This window comes from Brachyistius frenatus, unplaced genomic scaffold, assembly GCF_029030835.1.
Source record: "Brachyistius frenatus isolate BFR_SWC_R1_liver_20210118 unplaced genomic scaffold, ASM2903083v1 Contig_60, whole genome shotgun sequence".
Classification (NCBI taxonomy): domain Eukaryota; kingdom Metazoa; phylum Chordata; class Actinopteri; family Embiotocidae; genus Brachyistius; species Brachyistius frenatus.
The window spans coordinates 414,502-433,840 of NW_027210659.1; the positions used below are offsets into that span (position 1 = coordinate 414,502).

At 39.9% G+C, this 19,339-nt stretch overlaps 3 protein-coding genes across 3 annotated transcripts in view; all 3 read right to left on the reverse strand.

The window, feature by feature from the left end:
• Window positions 1-155: 155 nt before the first annotated feature.
• On the reverse strand, window positions 156-11,621 carry nudt12 (nudix (nucleoside diphosphate linked moiety X)-type motif 12). The gene is made up of 8 exons (XM_069705941.1): window positions 11,540-11,621; window positions 8,864-9,074; window positions 7,285-7,588; window positions 6,145-6,418; window positions 5,869-6,036; window positions 1,908-2,021; window positions 1,338-1,537; window positions 156-1,016 (listed from the first exon to the last, which is right to left on the reverse strand). The coding sequence occupies exons 1-8, from the start codon at window positions 11,589-11,591 to the stop codon at window positions 906-908; spliced, it is 1,434 nt and encodes a 477-aa protein (XP_069562042.1). The 5' UTR covers window positions 11,592-11,621; the 3' UTR covers window positions 156-905.
• LOC138625189 (trichohyalin-like) lies at window positions 2,845-4,358 on the reverse strand. Its single transcript, XM_069705945.1, has one exon. The coding sequence runs from the start codon at window positions 4,124-4,126 to the stop codon at window positions 2,912-2,914; it is 1,215 nt and encodes a 404-aa protein (XP_069562046.1). The 5' UTR covers window positions 4,127-4,358; the 3' UTR covers window positions 2,845-2,911.
• A 933-nt stretch (window positions 11,622-12,554) lies between the features above and the next one.
• LOC138625175 (solute carrier family 12 member 2-like) overlaps window positions 12,555-19,339 on the reverse strand; it is a 28,605-nt gene continuing 21,820 nt past the window's right edge. The window contains exons 19-26 of the mRNA XM_069705915.1: window positions 19,162-19,241; window positions 18,953-19,087; window positions 18,618-18,731; window positions 16,931-17,042; window positions 16,684-16,770; window positions 14,768-14,903; window positions 14,591-14,658; window positions 12,555-13,280 (exon numbers count right to left, since the gene is read on the reverse strand). Of these exons, the coding sequence (XP_069562016.1) occupies window positions 13,145-13,280; window positions 14,591-14,658; window positions 14,768-14,903; window positions 16,684-16,770; window positions 16,931-17,042; window positions 18,618-18,731; window positions 18,953-19,087; window positions 19,162-19,241 (868 nt within the window). The 3' untranslated portion in view covers window positions 12,555-13,144. The remainder of the gene's footprint in view (window positions 13,281-14,590; window positions 14,659-14,767; window positions 14,904-16,683; window positions 16,771-16,930; window positions 17,043-18,617; window positions 18,732-18,952; window positions 19,088-19,161; window positions 19,242-19,339) is intronic.

A 19,339-nucleotide genomic window follows, 5' to 3' on the forward strand; every position in this document is an offset into this window, starting at 1 on the left:
TGAGAATGTTGTGGGTGCTTGAGCTTAAAATTCATGTCAAGATTTGTTTTATCGTAATATTTTTGATATCCCAGTGAACCGTTTTTTACATCATTGTAAATCAAATTCTGCCACAAACATCCATGTCGAACGTAATGCAGACTTAAAGGCAGGTGTGAAATTGTACATACTCAAACCTTTATTAAAAGTTTTTTTGAATTAAGTATTAGTTTTGACATGTTTTTAAATCATTCTTCAATGTTAAAATATATCTTTTGTTACACTCTCTATGTGTCTGTACATGTTTGGGAATCATTGAACAGTAAAAACAAACCATATCTGATGGAGAACAATCCCTCTGTTCAATGTATTTATGGTAATTCTCTATGTGGAAAAGTATTCTTTATTCTGTGTATTGACAACAATCTCTCCTTTCCCATCCGAATGTGTCCCTTTTCCATCCGGATATGTCTGTTTCCTATCCTAAAGAGACACTTCCCTATCTATATTTGCTGATCTACTTATTGTGCATAAATTCAGAATGTTCCAGACAGTCTCTACCCGTCTGGAGGTGTTTTGTTCACATGAAGATAAGCAGGAGGGCAGTTCTCATGCAAGGAGGGGAGACGAGGTATTAAAAACACATAGAGATGAGAGATCGTTGTTCACTACTCAGTGGAGCTTCTTGAAGTGATGCTTGTGAACCCAAATGCATTTGTTCCAATAAACTGTTGCTTTTATTGTACCTGAGACCCCGGCTTTGTGTCACAATAATTTACCTGACAATATCAAAGCACAATATGAACAATGTGAAGATCCGGGGATTCTCTCGACTGGCAGCTGGCTCGCTGTTCTAAAGGAAACCAATCTGAGCATGTGGATGTCTGAATCAACTGGGTGGGACGTTGTGAGCTAAAGGTTTTTGGTTAGAGGTTGGAGTGCATGCTGATCCAGTGTCGGATCAGCTGGTGGGCGATGGTCTGTCTGGGAGGAATGACGAAGGCCGGAAGGGCTCCTCTGACCAAGGACTCAATCACCTGAACAGGAAATACAAAAATTTGATATCTGTCTTTAAAGAGTAAAAACCATTGGTTGTATATACTGTAAATATAAATTTTACTTAACTGCAAGTTATTATGAAAATGAAGCTATTATAATTGATTACAACATCCACTGAAGAAGGGGATGAGATATTACTGAAAGCCGTGGAAAATGTTCAGTAAGTGAAGCTTGTGCTAAGAATTTCCAAGGGGTCAACTATAAACACATCATGAGTAGAAGTAGTATCAATACTATTATTATTGTCCTATTTGGATTATTTTTGGTATTTTGTGCCAATAGTAGAATTCGTTACGTACCTGTTGCCGCGGGAACCACCGGGCTTCCTCGATCTCGTTCTCGTCCACCCGGATGTCGGTGGACATGGCGACGGCGATGCAGCCGATCATGAGGTTGGAGGGCATCGGCCACGGCTGGCAGGAGATGTACTGGACTGGTCCGACCTTGACGCCGCTCTCCTCCTCCACCTCCCTCCTCACTGCGTCCTCGATCGTCTCGCCTGCAGGGACAACAGCGGAGGAGGAGGAGGGAACTCACTTTGGAGGGGATGATAAACCTGTGCACACTTTCACGTTCTATCTAGTAAAAACTAGTCTCAATTATTGATTTGAATAATTTGGTGAAGACTTGGTTTAAAGTTAAGGTTCGGGTAACGTTTGGCTTTAAGCACCCAGCAGTTACAGTTAAAGTTTGGATGAGCTTCAGGGAAATTCATGCGAGTCAGTGTAATGTCTGTGTTTATATATGTGTGTGTGTGTGTGTGTGTGTGTGTGTGTGTGTGTGTGTGTGTGTGTGTGTGTGTGTGTGTGTGTGTGTGTGTGTGTGTGTGTGTGTGTGTGTGTGTGTGCGCGCGAGTGTGTGAGAGTTACCGGGCTCAACAAATCCAGCTAAACAGGAGAACAACCCAACTGGGAAGATCTTCTTCCTTCCAAGTAAACACTGGTTTCCATCAGGGTGGATCACCAGCATGATGACGACCGGGTCTGAAAAGACAGAGGCAGCATTTACACATGAAATAACATTATTAGGGCCCCAGCACCGAATGGTGCGAAAACCCTATTATAATGCAAAGAGTGCAAAGAATTATTATCTTTCCTTATCCTTCTTAAAATAAATTGTCTTTTTGGCAACTTTATTGTAATAAAAAATTCGGTACACACGTCTCTCCCGGCGACAAATGACGTATTTTAGTGGTTTTGCGCGTGGTCATGGCCAAATGGCTCGCTAGACTGCAGCCCCGGCGGCTACATTTACCTACATGCACGATGGACATGTAGATCATACCTACATCTAAAAAAAAGTATCTTGGCACGATGACCTTAACTTAACATGACGTCCGCCATTTTGAATTTTGTCGCTATTTTTGGCGATTCGCACATTTAAACATTTTTTAATTTGTCTATCCACTCTTAAAAGTTGTTAAACGAATTCGTTTTTGTCAATCGGTGTGAAAAGAAATCATTAGAGATTTTAATAAGCAGATAAGCAGCAATTAAATTGTAAAGTTACATTTTTATTTGACTATTTCCTAAATTATTATAAGCGGTTACTTTAGAGAGGGGAGGAATTTTTTTTGTGTATGGGAGGGTTAGGGGTGAGGGGTCAGGGTTAGGCGTAATGGTTAGGGTAGGGTAGGGTTAGGGGTTAGATGTCAGGGTTAGGGGTTAGGGGTAATGGGTAGGGTGGGGTAGGGTTAGGGGTCAGGGTTAGGCGTAATGGTTAGGGTAGGGTAGGGTTAGGGGTTAGATGTCAGGGTTAAGGGTTAGGGGTAATGGGTAGGGTGGGGTAGGGTTAGGGTTAGGGGTCAGGGTTAGGCGTAATGGTTAGGGTAGGGTTAGGGGTCACGGGTCAGGATTAGGGGTAATGGTGAGGGTTAGGGTGTCTTGTTTGCAGGAGTTGAATCTGCGGCTTTGCTTCTCTTGAATGCATCCTGTTCAGCCTTCAGCCTCTGGATCTCCTCCTGGTGCTCTGATAACGTTTCGGAGTGAGACCTCCTTTCTGTCTCAAGAAGGTGCTGAAAGGTGTTGCTCTGTTTTTTGGATTCTTCTAGCTGTTGGCCTAGTTTGGTCCTCTGTGTCAGCTCATTGGAACTCGTGGCTTTCTCTTTGCGTAACAGGTAGCAGTGCTGCTCCATTCTGAACTTCAATCCATCCTGTTCAGCCTTCAGCCACTGGATCTCCTCCTGGTACTCTGATACAACTACAGAGTGACGCCTCCTTTCTTTCTCCAGTTGCTGCTGAACGGTGTCACTCTTTGTTCTTTCAGCTTCATATCTCTGGTTGCCACGTTGTGAAACTCTGATGTTTTCAACCTTCTTCCTCATTCCATTTTGCTTCTTCACCAGCAGCTTCACCTGTCTCCCCTCATCAGCCAGCTGCTTCTGGCTTTCTTGTAGTTCTCTGCCAAGTTTGATCCTCAGTGTCTGCTGCTCTAAATACTTGGCTCTCGTGTTGCGATACAGATCGCGCTGCTCCTTTGCCGAGGTCTTTTCTTTGTGGAGCTCGACGGACAAATATTCAATCTGGTTCCCGAGTTCTTTGTTTTCCTTCGTTTCTGACATCAGGTTGTTGGAGAGCTCTGTGAGGCTCTTCTCCTGAGAGACATGGTGTTCCTCGGCCCTTTGCAGCTCAGCCTTCAGCTCCTCCACCTGTCTCCTCTCATGAACCAGCTGCTTCTTGGTTTCTTCAAGTTCTTTGCCGAGTTTGATCCTCAATTTCTGCTCGTTGAAAAACTTTGCTCTCTCTTTGCGAAACAGATGTCTCTGCTCCTTTATCCAGGTCTTTTCTTTGTGGAGCTCGACGTTCAAATATTCAATCTGGTCCCAGAGTTCTTTGTTTTCCTTCGTTTCTGACTTCAGGTTGTTGGAGAGCTCTGTGAGGTTCTTCTCCTGAGAGACGTCGTGCTCCTCGGCCCTTTGCAGCTCAGCCTTCAGCTCCTCCACCTGTTGGAGTAGAGCTTCCTTTTCTCTCAGTAGGGCTTCTTTCTCTTGGTGTTTCCTTTCCTTTTTTGTTCCTGAGAACTTGTTAAAAATCTGATGCCCGGCGCAGTTGTTGGTGCCTTGGACGGATTGACTTGCTCTCGAACTCATCTTGTATTACTGACTCTCTTTCTGAAAAATGTTTTCACAAACTGAAGTGTCAGTGTCATGAAGACAGAGAGTGTAAACTGGGAAGATCAATGCAAAGAATGGAAGGTTCCAAATGCCACGCCGCCTTTGGGTGTGGCTGTTGCCTAGCAACCTGCTGTCAACTTGCCAAGCCCTGCCCCAAAATGCAAATTCTGTTTCTTTGAAGACTATGATGTCACACACAACACAACAACATCAAGTCTAAACTGACCACTCAGAATAATCAAAATAATTTAGGGATATAACAAGTAATCAACTGAAAATAGCAAAAACCCAGTTGAATTTCTCCTTATCTGCCCATCTGCTGCTAGAGTAAATGTAAAATATGTAAATATACATTTTCTTCCTGGCCAAACTCTTGCAGAGAAAATGTGGTTTTGCAGCAGGGGTTGCCCATGTTAATTAAAAACAAAAAAAAAACATCTCCATTGTCAGTAAAAATGGTTGTATGACCAGTTTTCACATTAACCGATAATAATAATCCAAATAATTCAAGAAAATATTCAAATAAAAACTCAACTTTACAGAACTCCTGCTTATCTCATCTCTCATCTGCTGCTACCATGAATGTAAATATTTAACTCTTAATCATTGGGGCCCGAGCACCGAATGGTGCCAAAGCGTCTCTTCTGGCAAAAAATTACATATTTTAGTGGTTTCGCAAGTGGGCGTGGCCGAATAGCTCGCTAGCACCCCCTAGCCCCCAGCCCCGGCGGCTACATTTACCTACATGCACGATATTCAGTGGATATTTTTATCATAACCAATGTTAAAATAACTCTCTTAGCACCATGACCTCAACTTAACAGGAAGTCCACCATTTTGAATTTAGTCGCCATTTTTGCCGATTCGCACGTTGTATTTGAACAAACTCCTCCTACAGATTTTGTCAGACCGACTTGAAATGTCCGTGCACTCTTAATACCTTTGGGATTAAAAGTTGTTAAAATAATTCATTTACTTCGAATGGTGTCCTGTGGCAGCTATTTTGAGGATCTCGCCATGAAACTACGAGTTGCTGTAATTTTGTTCTACATATTCCAATCTTCCTCAAACTTTACATGTTGGATAAAAGTCCCACCCTGAAGACACCTATATGGTGATATTTGGTCATAGTCATAGTGCCCCCTGCTGGCAACAGGAAATTCGTTTTTATACTTTCACATTGCTTGTTCGAGCTGGTTGATCACATCCACATCAAATCGGGTCAGAATAGTGTTAAGACGTTAATGATGATATATTGAGAAGTTTTGTGTGTTTTTGTCTAAGGGCGTCGCCATGGCAATGCAATAAAGTTTAATGTTTCGCTGTGACACAGGAAGTCGATGTTTAAAGTCAAAGGATCCTTGAAACCTCATGAAAAGTAGCACTTACATCTGGCGTGGTGAGACGATACATCTGATATGTGTTTTGCGCATGGGCGTGGCCAAATGGCTCGCTAGCGCCACCTAAACTGCAGCCCCGGCACCTACTTTCAACTACATGCAGGAAATTCAGTGGACATGTGTCTCGCACGGATATGTACAAAAAAGTCTCTTGGCACCATGACCTCAACTTAACAGGAAATCCGGCATTTTGAATTTAGTCGCCATTTTTGGCGATTTGCACGTGTTGTATTTTATGTTGTATGGTCTTATTTATGTGTACTTTCACAAGAGATGTTGTTTTTAACATGTAAGTGACGTAAGTTTTCTGATTTGTACCGACTCGTGGATAGCAAGTGTTGTGGACCCCCTGCAGACTCCTGCATTCAGAGTTCAGGCAGCTCCTCTTGTAGCCTCCCTCCTCCAGACTGGTGCTGCTGCCACACGTAGGACAGAAGCTGTAGCGGCTGTGCCAGGCCAAAACCGATCGAGCCTGAGCCACGACTCCTTGGGGACAAAGGGAAAGGAATAGAATCATTACATTCTGATACAAAAGATACAAGACAGTCACACAACGAAAGAATAGCAAGAAGACAAATTCTGGATCCTCCTCACCGGCCTCTTCCTCGTTAAGTTTCAGCAGTTCTCTGTTCGGCGTCTTTGGGAAGGAGCAGTTCTTTTCTCTGCAGCGTTTAAGAAGGTCACCGGCACCTTCATTCGTGCTGATGGCAAACCAAGCAGGAGGTTCGCAGACACTCTCTTCAGTCTGAGAGGAGTAAGAGGAGGGATTTCTCCTCTTCTCCACTCCAATGAAGATGAGCACAGTTGAAAGTTCCTCGAGAAGGTCCTTAACTGCTTTATATCTGAACCGACAGAGTTTGAGCTCATCCTATCAAAGTTAGAAAACACAATTGTTAGATAACTGGAGAGGACAGAAACTACCAAAAGAACAAATAAAGACAAAAATAAATGACTCGAATAAATAAATTACATTTAATGCATCAAAAATAACAGGCATCGATTAATTGATTAAATGTGACAGAAGTTAATATTTGTTTTAGTCAGCTTCTGTTTTTATTGACCTAATAATCAATAACTCCCTAAATAATTTACTTTCCTGTACATTTTTTCCTTTTTATTGATTAAAGATAGGGTCTACTATTCTGGAGAAAGACAGTTGATATTTGTTATTTAGCCCTCCCTCCAGTACTCCTTCAGAAGTTTTGCTCCCTCAAATGTATGGGCGCGAATTGCCAAGAACACGAACAACTGGGTTAATATAAATAAAATAATACATAAATAAATAACGATTAAAATGAAGAGATGAATAAATAAAATGAAAATGAAATAAATACTGGAATTAATACAATTAAGGCAACATTGACAATAATGCCAAATTATGTTACATTTATCAATAAATGAATGTGTCTATATTTTTATAAAAAAAAAATTGGTCACTTTATTAATTTATCTAGTCACTTATTTTTTTTATTTTGGCAGTTTTGGTCCTCCACAGATAGCAACTTGTATCTGTGAGGTGAAAAAAGTCATATTACTGAAAACGTGTCTGCATACAAGTATTTTCCAGGAAATTGCAAACATGTATGCAAGTTCAACCGTTATCTTGTTGTGATGTCACAAAAATGTCATTGTGAGCGGTTTTTTTTTAGGTTTTTTTTTTAGATTTATGCTGCAAATCATTCTGAAATCTGGGTGAATTAAAACTCTCAGTAATGTTTGCCTTCAGCCCCGTACCCCTGCACCGCCGTCCTCCTGGGAGGAGCTGACCATGGGGCTGAGGTTGGAGAACAGGAGGTAGACTGTATCAGGGTCACTCCTCTTGGCCTCCAACCAGACCTTGTCGGTCCGCTTCCCACTCAGCCGGTCCAGCGTCTCTCTGCTGAAGTAGTTTTCCTGGGGGCTGAGGCCGGAGCCGGGCAGCACTCGCTGGCAGCCCTCGTCTGTTCGGCCCAGCAGGTTGGAGATGTGTCCGTGACCCCAGAACTTGGCAATATCGTAGGCGGTTTGTGACGAACTGTTCACCGAGAACTTGTCACAGCTTAACGTTTAGAAACAGAAAAAAAAAAGAAAGAGGTTAGAGATGTGAGGAGTCCATCTATTATAGGATGTAGGCTTTGTTTCAGCAGTGGGGGAATACAATGAAGTCTGGGGTCTTCTTCACTGTTTCTCTACACTTTTAAGTGTTTTTAGATGTTCATCATTTAAAGTGCACTGATATGTTTTATCCAATGGAACAAATGACTATATGCAGATCTAAAGAGCACTGTAGCCTCTTTCAGCTCTGAGTTGTAGCCTAATTTTAGCCTCTTTAGATTGTACAGTAGTTTTAATATATTTTTCTCATAAAGCTCTGTTCTTGTAGTTTAGGCTGCTTTCAGCCTCTAGTTTTGTTTCCTGTCTGAGTTTTAGTGTTAATTAGTTCAAAATTTGTACCTCTTCTCAAAGTTAAATTGATGTTGTTTTTGTTTCAAGATTTAGCCCCCTTTTGCTGCCAACCTTAGCCGTCTTTACATCTGCATCTATTATTTATTTTTTCTGTCGTGTGGACCCAAACACACGTCACGGGATGATAATGTTTTGTGTCTTTGTGTCAGCTAGATGAGTAATCAGGAAACTGTTTCATAACATGATCCCAAGAACTAATGCTGTGTTCCAAATGAAAATACTTCCCTTAGTACACGAACAAATAGTGTTCTTCCATGTTAGGACTCTTACTTGTGTGGTACTTGAATTTGGACAGAGTAGTGTTGTTTCAAATCGCACACTGCTGTTCTGCACTGACAGGAAAAGACCTCATGTGAACACATCAGACGCCAAAATATCTGCAGCTTTAATTATTTTATCCAGAAATCAACGTGTTTTTGTGCCTTCTGTTTAACACACTGATTATTCTGTCCAGCAGCAGTGAAAAAGAAACAGCTGCAGCTTCCTCAGACGCCTTCATTTGAAAATCCTTTACATTGGTGGCCCCGCCCCCTTCCTCTACATAGCCAAGATGGCGACCGTTTAGGGTGGAAAGGTCCAACATTTCCCAGGTCTTTTCTGGACTGTTTTGACTGCATCATCCTGGTACGTGTAGTACACTGCATGTTTCTGTACTTGACAGTGTGAAACACACTTATGTACTTAAAATAGTCAGTGTAAGCACACAAGTACAACATTTGGAACACAGCATAAGATATGTGAGGCTGCTTGTTTTGAAAGTTCCTCTGCCCCCTAGTGGCTAATACATTATTATTACCGCTTTAAAGTAATACTCAAACCGCTATCTATCTCTCGAGTGTTTATAATAAATCAAATCAAATGTGTGTACCCGTGTGACAGCAGCTTCTCCACCACACTGTAGTGTCCATTGCGAGCTGCAAGCATCAGCGCCGTCCAGCCGCTGTGTGCCGTCTGGTTGATGAGCGAGGGGACGTTGGTCAGCAGTGTGGACACCTGGGTCAGATCTCCTCTCGCTGCAGCGTCCAGAAACTTCTCCACCATCTCCTCCATCGCACTCAGCTGGAAGCTCGTCATCCTGCCTGGACACGGAGAATCAACCTTGTGTTAAAGAGCCTATATGAGCTGTTGTCATGTCGAAGGGGATATTTCAAACCGTGGAAACAGCTTGATGACAGCGTTTGTCAACAGCTGAAATAGTGAGCTAAAACTATTGTATATATAGTGAAAAAGTTAGCTAAAAGTATATTATCAACAGTGAAAATAGAGCTTTAAGTAATTTATAAACAGTTGGAATAGTTAACTAAAAGAAACAACAAAGAGTTTTGGGCATTCCAAAGGTCTCGTTGCAGCTTTATTCAAAACTGCTTTGCTGTTGTTTGAACTTCAATCCTTTAAACCGCTTCTTGATTCCAAATTTTATACAAAGGAGCGATCCTAGTTAGATCCTGTTATTGATTTTGATGCTTTTATTTGTCTTGTAAAAGCACTTTGTAATTTTGTTTGGAAAAGTTAATAATGTTAATTATTATCAAATAGTTTCTAAAGTTTGTTCTACAAAAGGATTTGATGCTCAAACTCAACAACAATGGTATTAAAAATGACATTTAAAGATGCCCTGTTACTTTCTCCTGAAAGAACAAACATACAAATTCTGTCCCTGTAAGCAAAGGCAGTCTGGAAAAATGTGACTTTGTATGAGTTTGTAAAAAGAATGAAATGAGGTGTGCACTGGCATCGACAAGGTGCACTCAAAAAGTGAAGAGACCGCTCGTGTTGCACGGCACAAATCGTTGGAATTGTCAGCTAGAAGAGCTGAAATGTGACTTATAAATAATTCACTTTCTAGGCTAACAGTAATGGTTCGGATTGAAAAAGGTTCAAGAAATGGTCAAAACGCTAAAAGTTATGGCTGTAACGGCTGAAATATAAATAAAAGATAAATGTTTAAAAAATCCTAAAAGTAACAGAACAGTTGTCGGTGGTACTGGAAGATGAAGCCTCGAGGCTCAAGGTAAGACTCCCAGAAGTGCTTCAGTTTTTCAGATACCACTACCGGTGGTAAAACAACTCGCGGCAATGTTTTTTGTATGCAAATGTGACATCCTATTAATAAAAAGAAGTGCAAAATAAAGCCAGGTCTAGAGCGAGATGATCCACCTGAACTAATATCATTTTATGATCCCAAATTTGGTGTGATAATGGGAAGGGATTCCCTCCAAATGTCTGTAAAAACACAATAAGAATATTTGGATGCATTGAGGACGTACAGCACTACAAACGACAAAGTGCAATAAGAGGAAATATTAAGGTCTGATGAATGAATAAGCAGCTTTTTTTCTGGGCACCCTCTCTCCAACAAAGCTAGATGTGGGCACTGTATATTGAACTGTATACTAAAACTGGATATGTTTTCAGTATGGGAACATCAGACCTCCAAACGGATCACAGGACCACCTGAACTTCCCAACACTGCAGTCTCAGTAGTAGTAGACAGAAGTAGATCTGGTGTGGCAGCATGTCTGCAACGTGAGAATGAACAACATCCCAGTATGGTCTGCACTGCCTGTGCTGAAACCAGACAGATCTTTCTCACTCCAAAATAGTATCTAAACATTCTCAGACAGTTAAATAATCAGCAAACTTTGCATTTTGGATTGAACTCCCAGAAAGGTGTCGTTCTGTCGCAACAGATTCTGTGTTGTGAGTGTGAAAGCACACTTTCAACTCCACCTGAACGTCATGCGTCAAGTCAGCTGCCGGAAGGACAAACTATGAAAATCACATACCAGCGTTTGTAGCAGAAATAATCCTGCAGCTCACCAAACAAATCAATGACTGGAGATAAAGTCACAAAGCTGAAAACATAATTTGCGTATCAGAAGTTTTTTCTTCATTCTTTGATTAATAATCATCACATCCCCAAGATTTATCTGCTTCTCTGTATATTAAACTGTATATAAAGTAGATAAAAATGATCTTAACCTCCAGCAGTTTATTATAATTTATGAATATTTAATTAGGTGTCACTTTTCATTTGAGGGCTTTTGCTTTTAAGGGCGTAATTTCACATTGGTTGATTTGTACTTTTACTTTAAAAAAAATAAATAAATAAAAATAAAAAGTATCTCCTGTCCCAGTTATCAATTTAAAACCGTAGTTAAGTGCACTGTGCCTTTATTTTCTTCCCCTCTCTCTCATTGGTGCAAACGCATGTCAATCAATGTTAGGCTACGCCTATCAAAATCCAGAGCTGCAGAATGAGTTGAATGTTATATGAAACGCCCTGAAAACCTGATGTGTTTTGACACATCCCATATTAATGATTAAAGTGAACTCGAACAGCTTTTGGCTGCAGTCAGTAGCGGAGATCTGTTCACCGTGTGGCATTTTAAAGTCCTGGTGAGCGGCTCTCTGCTGGCTGCTGCACAAACTGTCCTCAAATGACAACACGAATCGAAACCATTTAACCGATTACTCGTGACTTGAACGCGATCAAAGAACACTCAGGGTTACAGTTACAGGTGGAATATTATGAAAGTGTCACCTTGTCTTCCGCTCGCTGCTGTTTCCTCTCGCTCGCCTCTCTGGTGTTGCATAAAGAGGGACGAGCTGCATTCAAGAGCAAAACCGACGCCGACTACAACAGCGCTGCCTACAGCATTGCTTGGAGACTTTCTTTATTTCTCTCTTTCTCTCCAGATAGATAGATAGATAGATGGATGGATGGATGGACGGACGGACGGACATACATGGATACATACATACATACATACATGTATTGATCCCGCAAGTAGAAATTATTTTGTTACAGCAGCATGGAAGATAAGGCAAAAGCAATAAGAAGTACAGAATAAAAAATAGAGGTAGTAAAGGTGTAAATATAAAAAATGTAAAAGATGTAAAAATGCACAATATATAAAAATAAATAGAATAAGATATAAATTAAAAACAGTGCAAGTGTTAATGATAACATAGGATGGATTTGTCTGTCTTTCTTTCTTTCTTTCTTTCTTTCTTTCTTTCTTTCTTTCTTTCTTTCTTTCTTTCTTTCTTTCTTTCGACAACGTTACCAGGCAGGGATAGGTAATTCAAGCACAAAAATTGTACGCAAAGATCTATATTTGAACCACGGACATTACAGTGCATCTGTTTTATTTATCCCAATAAATAAATAAATAAATATATCCTGCAAATCAAGTTCTTCAAATGTTGATAGTAGGCAAACCACGAGTTAGTATTCTCATCTTTAAATATGGCAAAATCTAAAATATAAGAAAATAATTCTTAAAACATTCCCTTTCCTAAGCTTCTTCCTCATCTTGGACGGTTTCTCTTCTGACTTTGTATGCACAACTTTTGTCTTACAGATGAACAAAGACTTTGGATGTAGATTTGTTCCCTTTTAAAAGTCACAGCTGAATGAGTGAAGACCAAGTGACTGATGGAACATAATCAGGTGAGGAAAAAAAGTAATTGCATCATATTAATAAAGTAATTACTTTGAAAACAAGTATTCATTTATTTACAAACTGATTTCAAACAAAACTTTCTTTTCATAATTTTATTTGGGGTTCCAGAGGAGCTGAAATGATCCTTACATGATTCTAAAAAGCAGACCAGAAACAAATGTGACACAAACATGTGGTTAAATTACAACTTTAATAAAATAATGTACAAAATAAAGTTAGAGATACAAGGTCTTGCTACTAAAATTTGTTTTTTTAAAAATCACAGGAAACCTGAATACTAGCACAGATTCTGAAAAAAAGCCCTTCATCATTATAAATAAACCTTATAATATAATACATACTGTTGTTACTCTCATTCACATAAAACATGCAGAAGCCACAGAAAGAATATACAGCTTGAAATTGTTAAAGATAAATAAACAGTCCTCTAAATGTTGACTGAGTTGATTAATTTGTTAAGAATCAGAAATGTACTCATATTAAGCTGAATAAACACAACACTAGACTTAAACCCCTTTTTTTCCTTCACAGCAATAAAGTTTCCCCAAACTTAAAGCACAATAATATTTCTGTTCTTGTGCAGATGAAGACTTTGAAATCCTGTCGTAAATATACACGAAGACCAACACACAGTGTGTGTGTACATGGACAGTGTTCATGTGTGTGTGTGTGTGTGTGTGTTAGGAGTAAAAGGTGAGGACACTCTGGTGGTTTCCTCGGACCAGCAGCAGCGGTGGGAGGTCTTTGGACAGAGTTTCTAGCCAGCACATGTAGAGGGCGCTCGACACTGTGCCCTTCCTGGCCAAAGGCATACTCCTGCACACGCAGAGAGAAAACACCTTCAGGTTCCACAACTGGATGTGCATGTTAACGGTGGAAATTATTACAGAAAACACAGACAAATTTGGGGCTAAATGAAAAATAAAAGTAAAAATCCTTCACTTTTATTAACCTGACTTTGACTCAAAAAACTTCAAAGCAGCCAAACTCATTTATTTTTTTTATTTTTCTGGTAATTAAGAGTGATACAGTATATCTAAGCAGTATAATCAAGAGTAATAGTCGTCAATTATTTGCCTTTGAACATTTGCCATACTCAAGTTTGTATCTGTGGTGCAAACAAACACAAAACAATTGAGCATTGATTTTCTTTGCAGTCAGTGTGGTACTACATTGTCCTTTTATTTTCATTCCTACATTACGAATACGATAGATTGTTGTTCATTGGAGAAAACTATCATCATGTACAAACGAGATAATCGGGACAGGAATTTGAATGCTTCAGAACTTGCCTGAGAACCGTAAGGTTTCCATTAAGTTTCTGTTCACAGCAACCCAGTATCACGGCGAAGCGTGAGATAGACAAGCAGGTCCAACTCAGGAAAGCGTGAGATTGCAACATTTTGGGCTGTTGAGGCATGGAAGTTACACATTTTGAAAGCGTCAAACTAATACGCACTTAAATGTCATGGGACCTGAGATCACAACAGATGTTTTGAGACCAAGTACAAAGGACATTTTTTGGGATCCAGGAGATGACAACATTTTTCGTAAGCTGCTTTTTATTTCCAAACCCTAATCATGTTCTTTTTCCTACTGTATCCACCCAACCATGTTTTTTATTTTTTCCAAACCACAACCATGTTCTTTTTTTCTAACCCCAAGCAAGTGTTTGTGCTATAGGTTTCATTTTTGTCCACGACAGGAAAACGTCTAACTTCCACGCCTAGACAGCACAAAGCGTAGCTATCTCACGTTTTGCTGTAGTGTGTCTATTTCACACTTTGCCATGATACCGGGTTGTTCACAGAGGTGACGAGTTAAAAAACACATTTTGATAATCACATTCCTATTCATTACAGAAACTCAGCTCGTACCATCACCACTGGCCTCTGAAGCATCGCACTGATTGATAACCACCTTAACCTTTCTCAAAAAGTATGTTTCCTCCTTTGTGAATACAGTGTAAACACCTGGTCCAAAGTTTCTGGGCAACCAGGTTTGTTGTTATTTTAAGTTACATAATATTTTGTCAGTGAACCTAAGCGTATGATGATAAGCAATTTAACAATGGTCACCATAGCGACATGAAAGACTTGGCTATATGAGATACATGTTCTACTTACATCACGATGAGTTTGGCACTGTTGGAGTGTTCCTTCAGCAGCTCGCTCAGCCGGATCTGACGATTGGTCTGAAAGTCGCACATAGCATGTTAGCGGTTGTCTAAAGCATTGGTGATTAACTCGAACAGAGCACTGCCTTTGGTCAGAGTGAACGTGTCCTGCGGCGTGTGGACGGACCTTGGCCCTGTAGAGCTCCAGCTCGTTGTCGGTGATTCTCCAGGGCTCCTGGGCCTTCAGCCTCTCGGCGGCCTCCTGCTCCATGTCGTCTTCCTTCAGCCTGTACGGCTCGATCAGCTCCTTAAAACTCAGCTTACTGTAAAGCAGCACCAAGATGTGGTTATTCATGTGGAGCTTCTACGAAGCACATTTTCTTTCCGTATTTTCAAAGCACCGATATGTTCTCTTTCACAAATTCTTAGTGGTGGCCTAAACAGACATGACCTTTTAAAAAACGATATTTGTTTTCCTGAGAATTAATAGGAATGAAAAGGTTACACTTTTTTGTGGAAACAAATAATTATCTGAATAATTCAAATGACGCTATCATCAAATGAAAAGCCCTAATTTCATTGTTATGATGACCATAATAATATGTTTTATTTATAGACTGCTTTTGAGATACTAAAGAACCCTAAAAAAACAAGTTATATAAATCAAATTTTCTTATTTACTTGTGCAGGAAGAAATTAATAGCTTTAAAACAATTTTTACACAATCTTTCCCCCTACTCTTTTTTGGGTAAATATACTTTTCACTACAATTTTATTCAAGTAAAATAGTCTAAATCTTTCAATTTAGCCTAAAACAATGCATTCATACATACGTACTTTAAGGAGCATTTCCTAAAATAACAACTGCCTCACATTCATGGCTGAAGCCCTGAAATATGAAGGATTCAGTTTGTGAAAGTCATCTAAGGCCATAAACTTACTCATGATTTGTTGACCTTGTGCGAATACTTCTTTTGCAATTAGAGCCGTCGCATCACATCCGTCATCATGCAAACACATAAAATGAATTTCCATTGCTATGCTGATGATTGACAAATGTATATCCCAGAAAACACCTGGTACTTAAGATGAAATTAAGTGCTGGATGTAAACTAATTTCCTACAATTGAATGACTACGAATCACAAATAAGTATAATTGCAGGGCCCCAACATGGCAGCGTTAACAATGTATCATCTTGTTGGGGTTTATCTGTTTGTATGCATTTCTTTTCTATATTTTCAAATGTTCCTTTTGTATGTGTTTTTATGTCAAACACTGAATGTAATTCTCTTGCTGCCAAGCACTTTGAGCTGCATTTCTTGTATGAAAGGTTCTATACAAATAAAGTTTATTATTATTATTATTATTATTAGAAAGGTCTTAATAATAACCCAAGGTGTTATTTTCATCTCAGAGTTGTCCTACAGCTGTGCAATCCTGCTTTGTGCAACCAGGATTAGCTCATCCAATTCATCTGCAGATCTAGAAAAGTCTATCCTTGCTTTTGTGTCCTGCTTAGAGAAATTATTGCAGCGCTTGCAGGCAAAACATCTAATTTCTATGGCTGATACAGAACGCGGGTACTGCCAGGCGTTCTGAGAGGAGCGACTGCATCACTCGAATCCTTGTGGCTCTTCACCGGAGTTATACAATGTTGACTACTTGTGTTTTAAAGCCTTAAATAGTCCGGCTTAAACTCCCCTTGTAGGACCCCAATAATGGTAACTATAGGTGACGGAGCCTTTTATATTATGGATTTTACATGGATTGTTTAATTATTCCCTGAATCTGACCTGAATAGACCTAAAGAGACTTAACCAAAGACAGACTATAAGGACCGGCAGCAGCAAGATGCGCTATCAAATAAATCAATCAATTGACAAGCAGCTGCACTGGAAAAGTGAAGAATATTCATTTTTTTCCCTCATTGATTTAACTCAATTAGACCTAGTACAAACCCCCAGGTTTGATCTCGGTGGAGAGGGAAGTGTTTTCAAACTGGATTTTCAAAGGGGCTCCATAAATAAAGTTGTTATTATCATCAAATCAATTCACAGAACATTAATCACGATAAATGAGCTTATGCCATCAGATGTCGTACTTGTGTTTCTTGGGTTTGGTGTTGATGTCTCCGAGGACGTGGATGTCAGAGTAGTCGATTCTGAACCTGCTGAGCAGCGTGGCCATCCTGACGGGACACCAGACAATAAGACCCAATTAAATATATGTATCTATATGAATGTAAAAAGGACTTATTTTTCACCTTCGCTTCCTTAAGTGAGTGTAAATACTGTAAGGTCATAGCTTGCATTGTTGAGAAGAAGTGGATAAACAGCTGTTTTTCTCACGCTCTTCGGTCGTGGTCGATGCGATTGATTTTCCCGCCGATGAAGATGCGGATCCTGCAGTCGCCCCACTTGCTCCTGTTAAGCAGCAGGTAGGGAATCAGCAACGTCAGACCTGCGACACAAACACATACTGAGGTTACGGAACATATTTGGTTTTAATCCGCAACCCATTTCTCTTCCGTAGCAGCTGATGCTGGTCACCAACATCGATTGAGTCCATTTCCAAGAGTTAAAAAATGTGCAAACATTTACTGAGACAGAGACAGACAGGTTCAGTAACACAACAGAGTGAAAATAAAACACATTTCCTGCTCTTTTATTCTAACACAAATAATAATTTTGCCATAAAACTCACTTTAAGCATTTCATATCCCATATTTGCCCGGTTACACAGTATTTTTTTTAAGGCATTTATGTGTTTCTTATCCATCCCATAGTGTCATCACGGAGGCATTTGATGGGCCCCAAATACCTTCTCTTATATTTTATACTCTCTAAGTCATGTCTATCATAAAACAGTCCTACATTCAGCTGAACTACGGGACACAGTGAATCTAACTAGTAACTACTGAAGCACTGAACTTTGGGAAAAGGGATTTCAAGTTTTTTAGCCTGGATGGCAAAATATAACTCGAAACTCAATTAACCCTCCAAAAATCATTGCCCTGAATCCAGACAATATAAAAAAAAAAAAAAGAAATCCACTGCAAGTTTGATTACTTACAGTCCATAGTTTATAGGAATGAAGTGTTTCTGTTTGTCCCAGTTTGGGATGTTAATGATTAATCACCTGGTTTAAGTACCTGGTAGGATGGTACAGGTCTGTTAACTGTGGCAGTTGGGTTATGAACACTGCAGCATAAAGTTGTGAAAACTATTGGGTGTTGGGGGGAAGGTATGCTGACGTCTGCTGTGGGGAGATTGGGGTGATCTAGGTTGTATATCTATTCAACAATATTACAGGTTATTTACAGTTTGAAGATTAAACCTTTTTTGGGTCTGACTTTATTTCCTCCAATGAAGCCTTGAAGTTTTGGATTTGTTTTCTGTGTTTAATACTTTGAATTTGATTTGCCAATTGTTAGATAATGAAAAAACAGAGTGCCACAATTTTAAATACTTTTGTGTTATTCAATTTACAGTAAAATTCAAGTAACCTGCAGTTTAGTTTATCTGGTATTTAAATTCCTAATCTAGCTCGTACTGAATTTGCTGCAAACATAAATTTCAGTGGTTAATTATTTATTTTTTTTGCCGATGGAAAAACGTCCACAGAGGCCTGTTGAAGAAATGGTTTCAAATCGACATTCCTGTACCAGCATAACTTAAGCAAGAGTTTAACTGGGGTAAATCAAGAACAAAACTTAGCTTTAGTTTTAACTACTTTAGAAGCCTTGAGACTGTGTATTTAGGTATCTTTCAATGGCAGAGAGTGAATTGCAGCATACATTTGATATGTATATACACTGATCAGTCACAACATTAAAACCACTAACAGGTGAAACATTAAATATAACACAACACTCAACAGCTTAACAATAAATCTGTGTTGTTATTTTATTTAAATGGTCATTTTGGGGGACTGTTATTTGTGGAGCTCTTGAGCTGTGAGAGGTTACACTTCCAATTTATGTCAACCCAATTCATTTAAATATGAGGGACATGGGAGGGATGTACATAAACTGACCTCCATCATCAAACAGCCACCACACATCAATGGTTCCTTTCCCCTGTTTCTTCTTGAACTGCTGGCTGCTCTCCAGCAGACGCTGGTCAGTCAGACTCAGAGGACACTTGGTCTCTGTGGCAGACGATATCAGACAATGCACCACAATATGATGAGAGGTCAGGTTAAAGAAACAAATCCTCCTGTTTTGTATTCCCAGGGACGGAGAGGAGATACACATCATACTTTACTGAATTAGACGAGCAGTTTATGATCACTTATGGTCAATAATCAACACAGAATGTGTCAATTAAGAAAAATCTGCAATTTGAGTGGTTCTTTCCGTCTTCCTTTACCTCTGATGATGAGTGGGCTGCTCTGGGTGCTGGCGGTTTTCGAAGGACAGGAGTCAGAGTCTGAGTCCTTACTGACCGGAATCAGAACATCCTTACTGCCGACTGGTGGCTTCTCGTGGGACGACAGCAGCTCATCTGCAGTGACAGAGACAGATATAGATCACACAGAAGCAGACCAGCCGATGGTGTACTGGGAGAGGCAGACGTACCTTGTCCCTGGATGTGAGAGATATCCAGTCCATCCTGCAGCCGGAGGATCACCACACCAAACTGCAGGTCGAAGGCATCGCTGGAATATGAAACACATAAATGCAAAACTTCATGAGAGAAAATCTGAACTATAAATGATAGAATAGGTATAGATAACTATGAATGTAAACTTTACAT